At 48.2% G+C, this 15,483-nt stretch overlaps 1 protein-coding gene across 1 annotated transcript in view; it reads left to right on the plus strand.

Moving 5' to 3' along the window:
- Positions 1–4,676: 4,676 nt before the first annotated feature.
- The window catches only part of Arhgap31 (Rho GTPase activating protein 31), a 112,913-nt gene continuing 102,106 nt past the window's right edge, over positions 4,677–15,483 (plus strand). The window contains exon 1 of the mRNA NM_001105879.1: positions 4,677–4,995. Coding sequence (NP_001099349.1) covers positions 4,896–4,995 — 100 coding nt within the window. The 5' untranslated portion in view covers positions 4,677–4,895. The remainder of the gene's footprint in view (positions 4,996–15,483) is intronic.

Here is a 15,483-nt window from a genome sequence, read left to right on the forward strand (position 1 = left end):
GACTCTGTCTAGTTTGAGAAGTCAAAGATATAGCAAAAGAGGACCAGACAACATCTTGAGACCCTCAGGATAGACCTGCCAAACTTCTGCGCCACTCTTTGTAGAACAGCCCAGCCATTTTTCTCTCTGGACCACAGATCAAAGGCTTCAGGCCAAACAGAGCCAAACTCAGAGTGGGAGCCCAAGGCGAGGTAGGCCCCGTGCAAGTTCAGATGTGGGCCGTGTAGGTTCCGATGTGGGCAGAACAGCACATCAGCACGGACATTTGGCTCTTCTGGCCTCTTGAAATCTCTTCTCAGTACTTGACTAAGAAGGGAGCGCCCCTGCGGCTCTTTGGCAGCTTCTGGTGTCCATATTGGTGTGGGACAAGTGAGTTCTGTGCTCGCTCAGTGTCTGAACTGCTGAAGACTCGTTTAATGCCAAACTGCGCATGGGTCAGATGTTGCAATGTTTTTTTCTTAAACATCCAGGGGAACACAGAAGAGCGTCAGGCCATTTAGCTTAAAACAAAACAAAACACAAACAAACAAAAACAGTAACAGTAGTCAATGTAAAGATACTAAAGAGTTAGTAAAATATTGGTGAGGACACTTTAACTTCTGAAATTATTTCCAATAGTATATGTAGATAACGCATCTTCCATGAGTCACCTTCTACCCGTTTTACATTTTACATTGTCAAAGAACACTTCTCCCTGAAAGTTCTGATACAGCCCTGGGTGTGCTAGGAGGAGGTTGAAATTTACCCTCACCAATGCCCAATTCTTAGGAATTTGATGTGGTCATTGACCCTACCTTTCTACATCTAGACTTCTAAAGTCTGCATGAGTGCGTGTGTGTAAGCATATGTGTGTATCTGTGTGCATGTGTGTGTGTGCACATGTGGGTAAGAGATAATAAGAGATCTTTTTTTGTTTTGTTTTTCATTTTCATTTTCATTCATTTATTCTCTCATATGTTATAGCCCAACCTTAGTTAATCCTCCCTCCCCACTCCCCCCATTGAAGGAAAACAGAAAACAGAAGGTCTCCCAGGGATAGCAAGGGATAGTGTCATATAGGGACAGAACATTTGTAACCTAGTCTTTTCTGACATTCCTCTTTCTTTCCACCCTTTCTATCCCCAAACTTCCTGGTTACTTACTTTTTCAGCACGGAAAGCAAAGCAACATGCATAGCTCTCGCCTTGAGTAATGCAGCTCTCTAAGTCTTGAATCCAAAAGAACTAGGCAGGCAGGCAGGCACACAGACTACTCCATACCACTTTTTTTTTCCTAAAGATGTATTTAAGTTTGTGAGCACACTGTTGCTGTCTTCAGACACACCAGGAGAGGGCATTGGATCCCATTACAGATGGTTGTGAGTCACCATGTAGTTTCGGGAATTGAACTTGGGACCTGTGGTAGAGCAGTCAGGGCCCTTAACTACTGAGCCATCTCTCCCGCCCCCTCCACACCGCCTTTGAGATGGGGGAGACCCTTTTATATCCCTTTACTCTCATTCTCAACACCACTCCAGTTTGCTCGTGGGAGTCCTGTTAGAAACAACACTGGCTTTCAGAGTCACGGAGATGGCAGAGTACTGGGTGACGGTAAGGAGGGAGTGCTGATTCCACTTCCGGTTCCGGTTTATTTTTTCTTATAGAGTTCTTTGCCTGTGCTTTATTAGGGAACGGTAGTGAGCCTTCTGCAGTTCGCACACCCACTAAGATGGTTTGGTCCCCCTCACCTGGACCTTCAGAGGCAACCATTTGTAACCTAAGTTTAAATGTCGTGCACCAGGAGTACTGTGATGGAGCCTGGACGCCAGCTTTCTGAAGTTGAGTCCCCACCCAAACCCCCTCACCCCCGGTCATCCTGGATTCTCTGTTGGCCTCAGAACCTTGGAGTATGGAGGACCAAGTGAGTCACAAGCCACTGTCCAAGAAGAACTTCCGTAGCAGTTGATCTCACCCTCAGATCCCGTCTGAGCACCTTTAAAACGGAGATGGCTGGAAGCAGGAAGAGAAGGAAGTAGGGAAGAAATGCATCCGGCTAGACGACGAGCCGACATTATAGGACCTGAGAACATGAAATTCAGGTCATGGGCAAAGAGTCTTAGGAGAGAGAGCACTGAGTTGGCCACCTGGAGACGAAGAGGGATGGTGAAGTTGCTGATATTCGGCCTAGCTTTGCGGGTGAACTGGCTAAAGGCTGTGACCTCGAGTGATGCTAAAGCCTCTCGATACGGGATGCCCGGTTCCTGCTTCCAAATGGCAGAGAAGATGGCCACGCCCCTTGGCAGCAAATAAAGTTGATGACGTTGTCGGTAGCCATCAGTCCTCGGTCGGTATAGGTAGGGGGAACATAAGCAACCACAGAACTATTCAAAGGTTGAGTCTCCATAAGCAAAAATACTTTTCCTGAAAATTCACACAGGGCATAACCTATGGCCAAATAGTTTATTTTCATTCCTTCAGTGAACATTCCTACCCTATCACCGAATAACCTTGCATCCTAGGAAAACTACAGTACAACAGAAAAATCCTGGGACCCAAATCTGATCACACACACACACACACACACACACACACACACACCATGGTCCTGCTTAAAGTAAGAGAGACACAGAGAGAGACCCTGAGAGCTCTTGCTGAAGTAAACCACTAAGCAAATGTTCACAGAGACCATTACAGTTCCACGAAGAGCTGATTCTCTAGAAATAAAAGGAAAAATAAGGCATAATATTAAGTAATTCAAGCAACTTACAGGATGCATAGGAATTGCCGCTGTGGCCATCTGAAACTATTGATAGATTTTTGAGTGAGCAAACCCATAAACAACAGCCCGTGCTTCAGGAGGACCCATCAGGCTTCCAGTATGTAGGAAGGAAGAGGTCAGAGGAGCTTAGATTAGCAAATGGTGTGGGGGTGGGGGGTGTCCTAACCACTGAGGAGTGGGTGTTTGCCACCAGGGAGGCAGAACCCCAATTGAGAGGCACTGTGAAGGGGACATCCTTTTAAGGCTGGCCTAGCTTGGAAGTAGGAGAGAAATCAGTGAGTCAGTGGTTACTTGACAGTGTTTCATCAAAATGGCTGAGTCTGTGGTGGTGTCACTGAGAGAGACGGGAAAGTGGAAGTAAGGAGGACTTGGGAACTGGGCACCGACTCCAGTGGCCCCAGAGACCAGATGGGTACAAAGGCTGAAAGACAGGCAGAGGTAGTTCCAAGGTAGAAGGCTCATCTCTAAAGCTGGCCATCATGTCTTAGCATCCACACTCCTTGCTGGGTGGGAACACACTTGTGGTATAACCAGAGCTTCCTTCCCTCACAACTGAAATCCAGATTTCTTATGGAGAAATAGCATAATTCTTTAGTGTTGGCTAATAATTTTTTTAAAAGAATATGTTCCAAACAAAACACATCTGTAGGCCAGATTTGTTAGGGCTGGCTATCAGGTTATGTCTGGACATAGAGAGAAGGTCAGAGTTCAGAGTTCATAAACTCCCATGATGACTTTTAAGGGGAGTCAGTAACTAAAATACCACACACAATACTTTTGCCAGCTATATGCTACCCTTAAAGCCTATATATGGATTTGAATATATTCAGGAAGTTTAATCTAATCTTCGAATCGTCAAGGCACAGGGTTTTAAGTGTTCAGTGTGTGCTGAGTACACACGAGTCAAGGAATTCCAACTAAGGGAAGGAAAAACATTCCGGCCTGAAAGCACACGCCTCAAGTTTTAAAACAACCTGGGAGACTGGCAAAATGTCAGAGCCCCTTAAATCTTGGTTTCTTTGCTCAAATCTCTTGCATTTAGCCAGGTCGCCGTGTGCGTGTGTGTGTGTGTGTGTGTGTGTGTGTGTGTGTGTGTGTGTGTGTCTGAACTTGAATTTGTAACTACAAATATAACTTCCCGGGAAGTGGTTACAACGCTGCACCTCTCTCTCGCCCCGAGGATATCCTAACCTCAGCGTGGGAGAGGAGACGTCTGGGCTTCAGGGACCGCAGACCCGGCAAAGAGAGGTGGGAGTGGCCAACGTAAAGGCTCTGTGGGTCAGGTTTCTGGAATCCCAGTCTTTGTTACTGTCACTACACTTAAGTGTTGGCGGAGGAGAAAGGCAGGCACTGAAATAGAAAGTGTCAGGACTGGGATGACAAGGAGGATAACTCCGTGAGCACCCATCCGAGCCCTCCCTGCGGAGTCCGGCGCCGCCTCCTCCTGCGCTGTGCAAAGAGCCGGTCTGGCGGCAGGAAGCAGGGCGGGCGGCCGCGGCTCCTCGTGAGGCCGATTTCCTCCGGGGCGGCCCTGGGCGATACTCTGGACTCGTAGAGCCACCTCGGGAGAGCGCGATCTCTCCCCCAGCCCGCGCAGCTCAACCCACCCACTTACTTCCTTCGACTACGCGCACACACGCACACACACACACACACACACACACACACACACACACACACACACACTCAGAGCTGCCAAAAATTTCCAACCTCCGCCCCCCTCCCGAGCTGACTTCCTTCCAGCGCTTCCTGAGCTGGACGATCCTGGGATTTGTAAGACAGGAAAAAAGGGACGGCGCGAGGGCGGGCGAGGGGACGGGATGCTCGCTGTTCGCGGTCCTCCAGCGGTCTGAAGGCAGAGCGCGGGCCTAGGGCGGAGCACACTCAGCCCCGGGGCGGTCCCCTAACCGCCGCGCCCCGGCCCGGGCTCCTCGCAAGGCTCAGCCGAGAAGCGCGGGGAGACTCCGCGGGAGCCCGAGTAGGGAGGTGACACCCGCCCGGGGCGGTGCACGGCCCGATCTGCGCGCCCATGCCGACCCCCGGCGCCGCTCTGCCCCGGTGACCCGACCCCGAAACCCTCAACAGCGGTGCGGAGTAAGAGAGCGCAGACGGAGGGGCAGCCTCTGTGGGGCTAACTCATGAAGAACAAGGGTGCCAAGCAGAAGCTGAAACGAAAGGGAGCCGCCAGTGCGTTTGGATGTGACCTGACGGAGTATCTGGAGAGCTCGGGACAGGATGGTAATGTACCCCCCTCCCCCCACCTTTTTTTCTGTTTAAGAGCGATGGATTTCTCTTGGGGTGTGCTGGATGCAGTTCACAAGTTAATGTGTTCCAGGCTTGTGCGCTCACTGTACTTTAATAGAAAAGAAAAAAGTACACGGGTCTTAACCATGCCGCCTCCACCCCACAGTGCAGGAGCTGGGTCTGTCCTTCCGACGTGTCACAGGAGCGGCTGATGAGCAGTGGTGTAGCTGTGGCGTTAACTGGTTATTCCTGAGGTTGAACTCCGGGAAGGAGGCTCGGCTCTTAAACTTTGGGTGTTGGAAGGGAAAGATGAGGTGTGACTGACGTAGGGCGGAATCATCATCGATAGGTTGCTCTGGTTATATCACCGTGACCATATTAAATGTGTCTCCTGTACTGTAGGGTTTCACTGGCTCACATCCCTTTTCATTAATGTGGTAGGAGGCAGTGGGGTGGGGGTGGGGTGGGGAATCCTGGCTGGGGGAGTGGTTGCACAAACAGTTTCTGTATTTCTGACTTGATGCCAGCTATACAGCATCTCCCCGGACCCCGACCCTGCCCCCCCTCCCCACCAGACCCTTTACCTTCTCGTGGCTTTCAGAGGGGCGCTTGGTGTGTCCTGCGACCAGTGTGTTGTAAAAAGGTCAGAGGGCCTCAGCTTTAAAATAGTTTAGGATACAGAAGTGTGTCTCCGTTTTCAAAGTCAGCTTGGAAAAAGAAATAGAGGAGCCAGCAGAAACAGTTTAAACATTTCTCGCGTGGGGAAGAATGAAAACAGCCTATGATGTGATAACACCATTGGAGGGCAAACGTTTTTAATATAGGAAAGGTGGGGAAATGGGGCATTAAATGACTCCTTTTGTAAAGTTGACTGGCTCTGCACTTAGCCGTGACCAAAAAAAAAAAAAAAAAAAAAAAAAAAAGCTTCTTTGGAAACTTCAGAGAAAGAGAAAAGATCACACTACACACATATCTATCATACATAGATATCTATCATTATACATAGATAAATACAACAAAGGAAAACGGAGGACTGTGTAGCTGCTCAGAATAATTCTGCCTCCGGGAAAACCCTCCCCAAAACAACTGGATTTGTCCATATCAAGTGTGCGTCCCAGAAACAGTGCAAGGCCTTTGTTTCACTCCCCCTTTTTGAAGACTCAGCACCCCTAGTAATTTGCAGTGGTGTGATATTCTGTGGTATTCGGGAGTCCAGAGTCTGCTGTGTCATTAGGACAAATGGCTTAGTATTTCAGAGCTTCAGGGAACCACTGGTTTTCAAATCCGACTCTGAAATTGAGGCATAACCAAAGTCAATTCATTTAAGTCTCAGCAACACTCGGGAGAGGTCTCTTTGAAGTAAAATCACTTGGACTGAGTTGCTTTGTTTTGTTTTGTGTTAAGCTTGACGGAGCCACAAGTGCACATCTTAACCACGATGGTTAAGAACAAATGTTTGTCTCCGCTTGCCTTTTACAGGGCTCTCTTCGTATTAACCAGTAGGTACCCTAGGCATGCTCCTGGGATACCACCTTCTGTGACGTTAGAGTTATTCTGAGTATTACACACACACACACACACACACACACACACACACACCACACACGGGCACAATCACACAGACACAAGCACACACACATATTCATAAAGGCACAATCACACAGACACAAGCACACACACACAGAGGCACAATCACATAGACACCAGCACACACACACACACACACACATACACACACACACACGGGCACAATCACACAGACACAAGCGCACACACACACACAGAGGCACAATCACACAGACACAAGCACACACACAGAGAGGCACAATCACATAGACACCAGCACACATACACACATACACACACACACATATACAGGCACAATCACACAGACAGGAGCACACACACACATATATACATAAAGGCACAATCACACAGACATAAGCACACACACACATATACATAAAGGCACAATCACATAGACACGAGCACACACACACAAAAGCTGTGAGAGTTGTAGAACGGGCTTGCTAGCCACGGCCCATTCTTATAAACTCCTAGGTTAAGGAAGAACCTGGAAGCCCCAAGGCTCTGGGAAAGAACTTCAGAAGAGCCCTCAGGCAGTGCCTCTTTCAAACCTGTTTTGTATGTCAAACTTCTGTGTGCTTCCCATCAGAAAGGATGAAAGGAAAGGATGTTCCATAGAAAAAGAGTGCTTGGAACTCCAGGCCTCTCATCCTGCCAAGGAGAGGAGGAAGCTAAGAGGAGAGCTCATCTACATAGGGACACAAGGCTCATCCATCACGAAGGATGGAGAGGACCCAGACCTCTTTCTGGTTCCTGTGTGTAAATCAACATTTTCCTTTAATGACCCCCACGCCCAGAGTGAAAGCAAACAGCTCTGCAACAGATCAGCAACCTTTAAGACTGGACGTACCTGAATAGAGTTTGGTTTTTAAATGAAAAGCATCTGGCAGTCTTGATGGCTGCACTGTCACTGTACAATGTGGAGATGAACCATAAATAATGAGCTGTTTATATAAACAAGGCTAAATAGGATTTCTGCCTCCACAAAGGGATAACTCATTGCTTTCCTGTGTGTATGTTATGATAATGACGATGATGATGGTGATGGTGGTGGTGGTGGTGATGATGGTGATGATGATAGAATTGATTAATGGTTTTCTCTAAATCCATGTAGAGACATATATTAGTTAACAGTCAAGACCAGGACTCTGAACTAGGTGAAAAGAGGTGAGGAGGGTACTGCCCTTTTGCCCACGACTTTGGGAGAGCATCTCAGGATGTTGGAGGTAGTAAATCAGAGTGGTAACCAGGAACCAGGAGTCTGGGAAGGACCTTTCAAGAATCATGTTCTGACCACGAAACTTTGGGGTCACAGGGCAGAGGGCACTGGATCTAGGTAGAAATGGAAGGGAAATGGATTTCAGTTTGGGAGCACAAGAATAAAGAGGAAGTGAGAGACGCCGTAAGGAGCAAGTCCAAGCTGGAGTGGAGGACCGGACGCTGGTGAGCACCAGCTATGCTAAGCTTGGGTCCTCTGGATCTGATGGGGAAGCTGCACCCTGGGTGAGAGCTCTAGGGGGAAACACACAGAATGGCTGTTAGCCACTTCTCTAATTCACCAAGCCCAGCCTTGCTACCTCTGATCAGACAAATCAGACAAGGCAGGGTGAACAAGGGAGAGATTTTTTTTTTCCAGTCTGAAGTGACTATTACTCATGTCCAGCCATCATGCTTAATCTGTGTGAAGCTGATGAAAGCTGAGCTGCCTTTTCATAGAAACGCACACGTACACACCAAATACACACAGTTCGGACAGTAGCCATACAGACGTCAGGTGCAGACCCTGCTGTGATCCCAGCAGCACAGAAGCCTGGCGTGACGACTTCCCACTTCTCCCCTCAACACCGCCCCACCCATGCGCTGTGGATCAAATGGGGATTCCCCAAAGGTAGCCTCCAACCCAGAGCTACCCAGCCTTGTTTCCCTTTCTTTGGCCACTTTTCTCTTGCTTGATAAGAAAAAACACCGGGGCTGGGGATTTAGCTCAGTGGTAGAGCACTTACCTAGAAAGCGCAAGGCCCTGGGTTCGGTCCCCAGCTCCGAAAAAAAGAACCAAAAAAAAAAAAAAGAAAAGAAAAAGAAAAAGAAAAAACACCATAAGAGCCTGTAAGGTGGCTGCTGGGGGACCTTTTCACTTCCCCAGGAGCAGAGTGTCTGCTGCTCCTTCTGAAGCTCTCACCGGGGGGGGGGGGGGGGGGGGGGGGGGGGGGGGGGGGGGGGGGACCGGCTAACTCTCACTTCCTGTTTGGGATCCCTTCCCTACCTCGGATGCAAGAAGGAGTCTGCTTTTCTCTTTCTTGTTTCTGATCACTGAATGTGAAGGTCATTTCTTGCAGCTTAAAAAAACGCCTTAGATCATTGTCACCTGTGGCACTAGTGTGTGAGTGAAGCCCGTGGAATGCGCGCATGGTCATTTCCTATCTCTCCCCATGAGCCTCTAGGTCTTCAAGGGGGACAGGGAGGATGATGGGACCAGGGGCCAGGGGGACAAGTAAGAGTTGCTAAGAGAGAAACTGTCTTGTCCTCTGGGCTGACCTCTTTAAGAGCTGAGACTTCCTTACCTTTCTGAGTCATAGGGAAATTTTATACTGGCCTGACCCTAGTGCCTTAACTGCGCTCAAATGATGGCGACAGATTTCAACCAGCTAGAAAGCTTACTAAAATGCTGTCGCCACTGCAGGTGGTAGCACACACCGATAGTCCTAGCACTTGGCAGGTTGAGGCAGAAGGATCGGGAGTTTGAGGCTACCCTGGACGACATGGACAAATCCTCTCTTCATCTCTCAGGGAAAAAAAAAGTCAGTGCAAGGCCCCCATCTCAGACCAACTGAATCCAGATCTCTCCCTGATGGTTTTTGGTACATGGGCAGGGTGGACAACCACTGCCTGCATGCAGTGCATCGTTTGTAGGCTATGCTCTTTGCATAAGTAGAATCCACTCCAAATGCTCCAAAAACCGTGTGATTCTTTTAATTGCTGAAGATTTTTTTATCGCCACCAGGCTGAAAAGATATATATCAATCAAAACAAAGGTTTACTTATAAGTATAATGTATATTTAATTTGAAAGGCCACAGAATGTTCGTAACAAATCACTGAGCAATGCAAGCATTCGTTCAGGATCAAGTCCTAGTGTTTCAAAGGATGTGGACGAGCGGTGGGAACAGCAGTCGATGCTTCATTTCATTTTACTTCCGAAGCTTTAATAGTCCCCTCACTTTGTTTGTTCGTTTCCTTTATTTATTAATTCGATAAACAAAATTCTATCCCGGCCGTGTTTCAGATGCAGTGGGAAAGAAAGATGGGCTCTGGGTATAAGAAATGCGTCGTCTAGGGGATGTGACCCAACCTACATACACCAGATGACTTTGAAGTCAGCCGCCAAGGCTAAAGGGGCAGCTGTAGGAGAGAATGTGAGTGCTTTGGTCTCCCCATTAAATAGACAAGATAGGGCACAGACACAAACAGAGCAAGGTCATAGCCAGAAGGCAAGTGCTTTTCTGTTTAAGATGTAGTACTGAATGGAGGACAGGGCTGTATCCTCCGCAGCTTGGTCTTTTCTGGCACATCATTCACTCACCTTCCCTACCTAATTCCTCACCAAGTGAGTCTGAGCTATAGAAAGTTCTAGAAGTTTTCCCCTAATCCAAGTCAGGGGACTTTGCTGGAGGCTTCCTGTTAAGGCTTCTGAACTCCCCTACCTAGAATCTCAACTTTTCTTTTCCCCAGATGACTGACCCTGGAGAAGTTTTGCTCCCTGCCTCTGGGCCTCAGTTGCTCCTCTTGTAATATAGAGGTAATAGGACGCATGAGCTAATATGGATAAAGCACCTATCTGGGGACACCCACATGCTAACATGTTACTGTCACAATAGCCTGAACTTACCCTACCACAACCACCAAGACTGATCGAGGCTCTCATGAGGAGAGGGCATTCATCCGTCACCCAGAGGGACTGGAAGCAGGATTGTTTGCCATGTTGGTGGAGAGTCTGGTTGATGTAGGGACTTCCCAGGTTTGCTGGGAAGACATCCTTGCACAGGCCAAATGCTCAACCTGAAACAACCGTGCTTTGGAAGATCTAAGAGCCCGGAATAATCCCAACACTCAGGAGGCTCAGGCACAAGGATAAACCTGGGACCCAGCCTGGGCTATACAGCAACTTTTAAAAGACCAGTAACAGCCAATCACTTCTCTGAGGGAGAAACCTGGTCTTTGTTGGGGAGACTGTGAAGACAGAACAGCGACCCGAGGGGCTTGAGCATAGAGAGGCATCTCCGACTTGGACTGCCAGGTTGAAACTGGAAGAGGCCAAAGGGGGAGTGGGGAGGGAGGCGTTACTAAGCCCAGAGCAAACTGCCTGGCCGACCCTCGCGCCAGCCGGGACTACTTTGTTTCTGGGTATAACAAACAGCCCACACAGAGAATGGAAACATCTACTTCCACCTACCACATGGCCCCATCTACAGGCTCTTCAGATCTCTGCCAAGAGCTCCTTGACCACAGGATCAGCTTCTCCCATGTCCACCCCTCTGGCAGACTCCCAGATGCCTTCCAGCTTCGGCTAGTTCCATGCTGTTCCCCACAAGGAAGCCCCTCCCCTCCCCTGACTACCTGGAACCAGAGAACCATCTGACTGACAGGGGAGAGCTTTGGGGTCACTCATAGACCCAAAGGAGTAGAGGGAAACAGACAGAGGAAGAGTGCATCGTACCCAAATAGAAACAAGTTCTTTAGCACCAACCAGACTTCGGTGTTGCAGTTTGAGGCCAGCCAGGAATATATAGCATCGGTGGGCTAGCCCTGGAAGCTTTCTTGTTAGGGGAGGAAACACTGAGAATTCCAAAGCTTGGTTGACCAAGACAATTCTCAAGCGCTTGCCGGGACAGTTTGTTCCCAGAGTTCGCCTCCCTAGGAAAAAGTCTTCCTCAGATTCGATGCTGTGTGTGGCTCCGAGCAGTGGGTGGAAGAAGTGGGTGGGATTGAAAGTTCCAAGACTCGGGCTGGGCATGGGAACCTTTAACAACCACCCACTCTGCCACTGGATATTGTAGTTTAATGTTTCTGGAAGAAAGTAGTGATAAAACCACCTGGTCGGGGCTTCCCATTGCTCATTCCTTCCAGAACAGGCTGCTGCCCACGCCGAGCTGCCTGTCCACTCTAGCTCAGGGGTCTCAGGATCCCACTTCCTTATTGTGGTTGCCATAGGCCAGTCTTGAAGCCAGGAACAGGGAATTAGTTCTTTTCCCACATATTGTGCGCCACACGTTTAAATCAAAAGCAGCATCCCTCTCCTGCTTCTCCCCCTCTCCAAGTTAATCTTAGGAGTGCATGTGCCGACCAGTTCTCGTAAGTATTTCTCCCAAGGCTCCAACACAAAGGCCATGCTTGAGTTGAACTGATCTTGGCACCTTGCTCTCAAAAGGCCGGCCTTAAGTGTGGTGTAAGGCGGGGCCACAGCCTGCTGGCACTCTAGGAGCCTGGATGGCCCCTGTTGAACTAATTAATGTTCCCTGAATGCAACCTTTGATAAAGGTTAAGATAAAGAACTCTGCTCCAGTGGAGGGGGTGGGGGAAGGCTGGAACAGTTGGGAGAAGAATGAACGATAGCACTTCATTATTTTAAGAAGCAAGATTTTATATAGAAAGACAAGAACGAGAGGCTACTAGGTAATTAAAGGAGGTGGGGGTGGGGTGGGGATGAGGGGAGGTTTCTTGGAAAAAAGAGAAAGGAGTCAGTGTGGAGTCTGAGCTCCAAACCAGACCATATTGCTCTCTTTATCATTAACAGGAGTGAACATCAATATTGTCTTTTTTTTTTTTTTATCTTGTGCCAGTCACTTTGTGCATACAAAGGAATATTTTCAGCCTCTTTAAAAACCGGGCATTTTCATAGTCACCCATTTTACAGAAGAGAACTGAGTTCTGGGAGGTTAAATTATTTACCAAGATTGTCCAAATGGGAAAGGAGAGATTTAAATCAGGATCTATCAGACACTCAAGCACACAGTCTTACACTGGAATCATATCTTCCAGGAGAAAATAATTCGTAATTTTGCACTTAGCCAGTTTTGTCTCTCGCAAAGCCTAAAAGATATGTTGTCTTTTGCTTTGCTTTCTCCTAGCCCAAACCAGAAATAGTCATAACAACTGGTGCCCAGAAAGCACTTTGTCCTCTGCAAGCCGATGTGTCCATTTGAGAGCGCGCGCGCGCGCACACACACACACACACACACACACACACACACACACACACACACCCCTATCCAAATCCACAAGCTAGGTTCCTCCTTGCCCGCTGCAACCCCAAACCTCTTCCCTCCGGAAATACCCATGGCCTTAGAGTCAGAGGCCCCCTATCCCTTGTCCATTCTGCCCACTGTCTGCACTGCTCCTAGCTGTGTGTAAGCACCTGACAAGCTCAGCTGAGGTAGCACTTACACATGTAGTAGGTCACGCCTGTCTGTGTGAGCCTATGGTGGGCACATGATCGTTGCTTGGTATCCAATTAGGACTTATCGTCTTTTCTAGGAGTGGTTGTTGGAGCCCTTTTAGGTATTTCGAGATGAGACCTCCATTCCTATGCTGTATTATCAGGAATCGCTAGTCCCAGATAGAAAACAACCCAGGCTTTGCATGCTACAGTAACTGCCTCTTAACCCCTTCACTCCTTGGTGTGAACCAACTGAGTTCAAGTCTCAGGCACTTTTTGTTCTAGTGCAAGCGTGGCTGGTACATTAGGCTCTGGTACCACACCCATGGCTTGATGCTGGCCCCGCATGCCTCTAGAGGGGAGATGGTTGAATGTTACTCATACCCCAGAAAAGCAACATATACCAGCTCTCACTGTTCCAGATGCTAGAACACAGCTGGGAAGAGCTGGCAGATAAATAAGTCAACAGTGCTTGGGAAAGGCCACTGCCAAAGGTCTCTTTGCCACATGAAGGTCTCTTTCCCTGGAGTTTTATGATTTTTTTTTCTGGTTCTTTTTTTCAGAGCTGGGGACCGAACCCAGGGCCTTGAGCTTCCTAGGCAAGCGCTCTACCACTGAGCTAAATCCCCAACCCAGTTTTATGATTTTTATGTTTTGTTTTGCTTTGCTTTTTAAAAGTATGTGTGTAGGCAACGGGTGCTAAGTAGGGAACCCATGATCTTGCACATGCTAAGCAAACACTGTAGAATCAACCTGCAGTCCCATATTTAGGTCTTTAATCAGAAACAACCTTGGTGGGGACTTTGAATCATAGCATCAAAGATTTAATAGAATGTCAGTGTGCTAGACCCTACTGCAATGGTTCTCAACCTGTGGGCCTTGGCCCCTTTGGGGATTTGAATGACCCTTTCACAGGGGTCACCTAAGACCATCGGAAAACATAGACACATACATTATGAGTCATAACAGTACCAAAATTACAGTTGTGGAATAGCTACGAAAATAACTCTATGATTGGGGGTCACCACAGCATAAGAAACCGTATTAAGATGTCATAGCGTTAGAAAGGTTGAGAGCCACTGGGCTTACAAAGGCGTTCTCAAGTTTGCCTTGGCCTACATGCGATCAACAGGCAAGAGTACAGCTTTCTAAAATGTACCAGGAAGAATGAGGTAAGGGGTAGAGTGAGTGTGCAAGCAGGGCGTGCTAACTGACACGTGAGGCAGCTGACTGACAGCTGTCGTCAGATAGAGAGGGTGATTTGTAGTTGGGAAAATTAAAAAAAAAAGTCATCTGAGGTGAGGAATAGCAGAGGGATATGTAGAGGGGCTGCCAGAGTCTAGAGGTGGGAAACTGAGACTCTGCCTGATGCTTGCGACTGGTGACAGGCTCTAAAGCCTGGGGAAGCTTAAACTCTGGAAAGGCAGCTGAGGCCCTGGGAGGACAGGAGCCTGGCTTCAGGGCAGGAGCAAGAACACAGCCTTCGGTGAGGACACAGCAGCTGGAAGGGTGAGACCTGCCACTGGTTTGGCTGGCTGTGCCTGAACCCTTTTCTTGTCCAGAAACAGAAAAAGAAGACATTTTACGGAAAGATAAGGTTTTTAAAATGTGTGTGTGTGTGTGTGTGTGTGTGTGTGTGTGTGTGTGTGTGTGTGTTCGTACATATGTTAACTGTGCAGGCTCTGGTAGCACCCACCTATAGTTTTAGTGCTCAAGATGCTGAGGGAGAGAGAAGATTTAGTTTTAAAGCCAGCTTGGACTAGAGAGTGAGTTTAAAGGCAGCTAGGAAGCCAGTCAGGGCTATATAACAAGACCCTGTCAAAAGAAAAAGGAGGGTAAAACAAACAAATAAACAATGAACAAACAAACAAGAGCCAACTAAGACCTAAGGAAAAAATAAAGGAATGAAGGAAAGAAAGGGGGGAATGAATAGCAAAAGTGAACAGTCCTGAGGAGCTAGATCTGTCAGGGAAGTACTTGCCATGCACGCAGGAGGTTTGATCCTCAGGACACGTGTTGTTGGGGATTTGTTTTGTTCAAAAAAAAAAGAAAAAAATTCCGGGTGTGGCTTCATGTGGCTCCCAATGGCTTGTCAGCCAGCCAGCCTACTTGGTGAGCTCCAGGCAAGTGACAGACCCTGTCTCAAAAACAAGATGGACAACTGAAAAATAGCTCCTGAATTTACATCTTCTGCCTTCCACGTGGCACACATGCACACACACACACACACACACACACACGTGGCACATGCACACACGCACACATACGTACACACATGCACACACACATGCACACACATATACACATACACATGCACACACACACATATACACACGTGGCACACACACGTGGCACACACGCACATGGCACACACACATGCACACACGTACCCTCACACACACGTGACGATGAACCTGCACAAATACAAAGGAGCACACACATACTCAGGAAAAGAGAAGATAC

The sequence above is a fragment of the Rattus norvegicus genome, chromosome 11 (assembly GCF_021556685.1).
Source record: "Rattus norvegicus strain SHRSP/BbbUtx chromosome 11, alternate assembly SHRSP_T2T, whole genome shotgun sequence".
Classification (NCBI taxonomy): domain Eukaryota; kingdom Metazoa; phylum Chordata; class Mammalia; order Rodentia; family Muridae; genus Rattus; species Rattus norvegicus.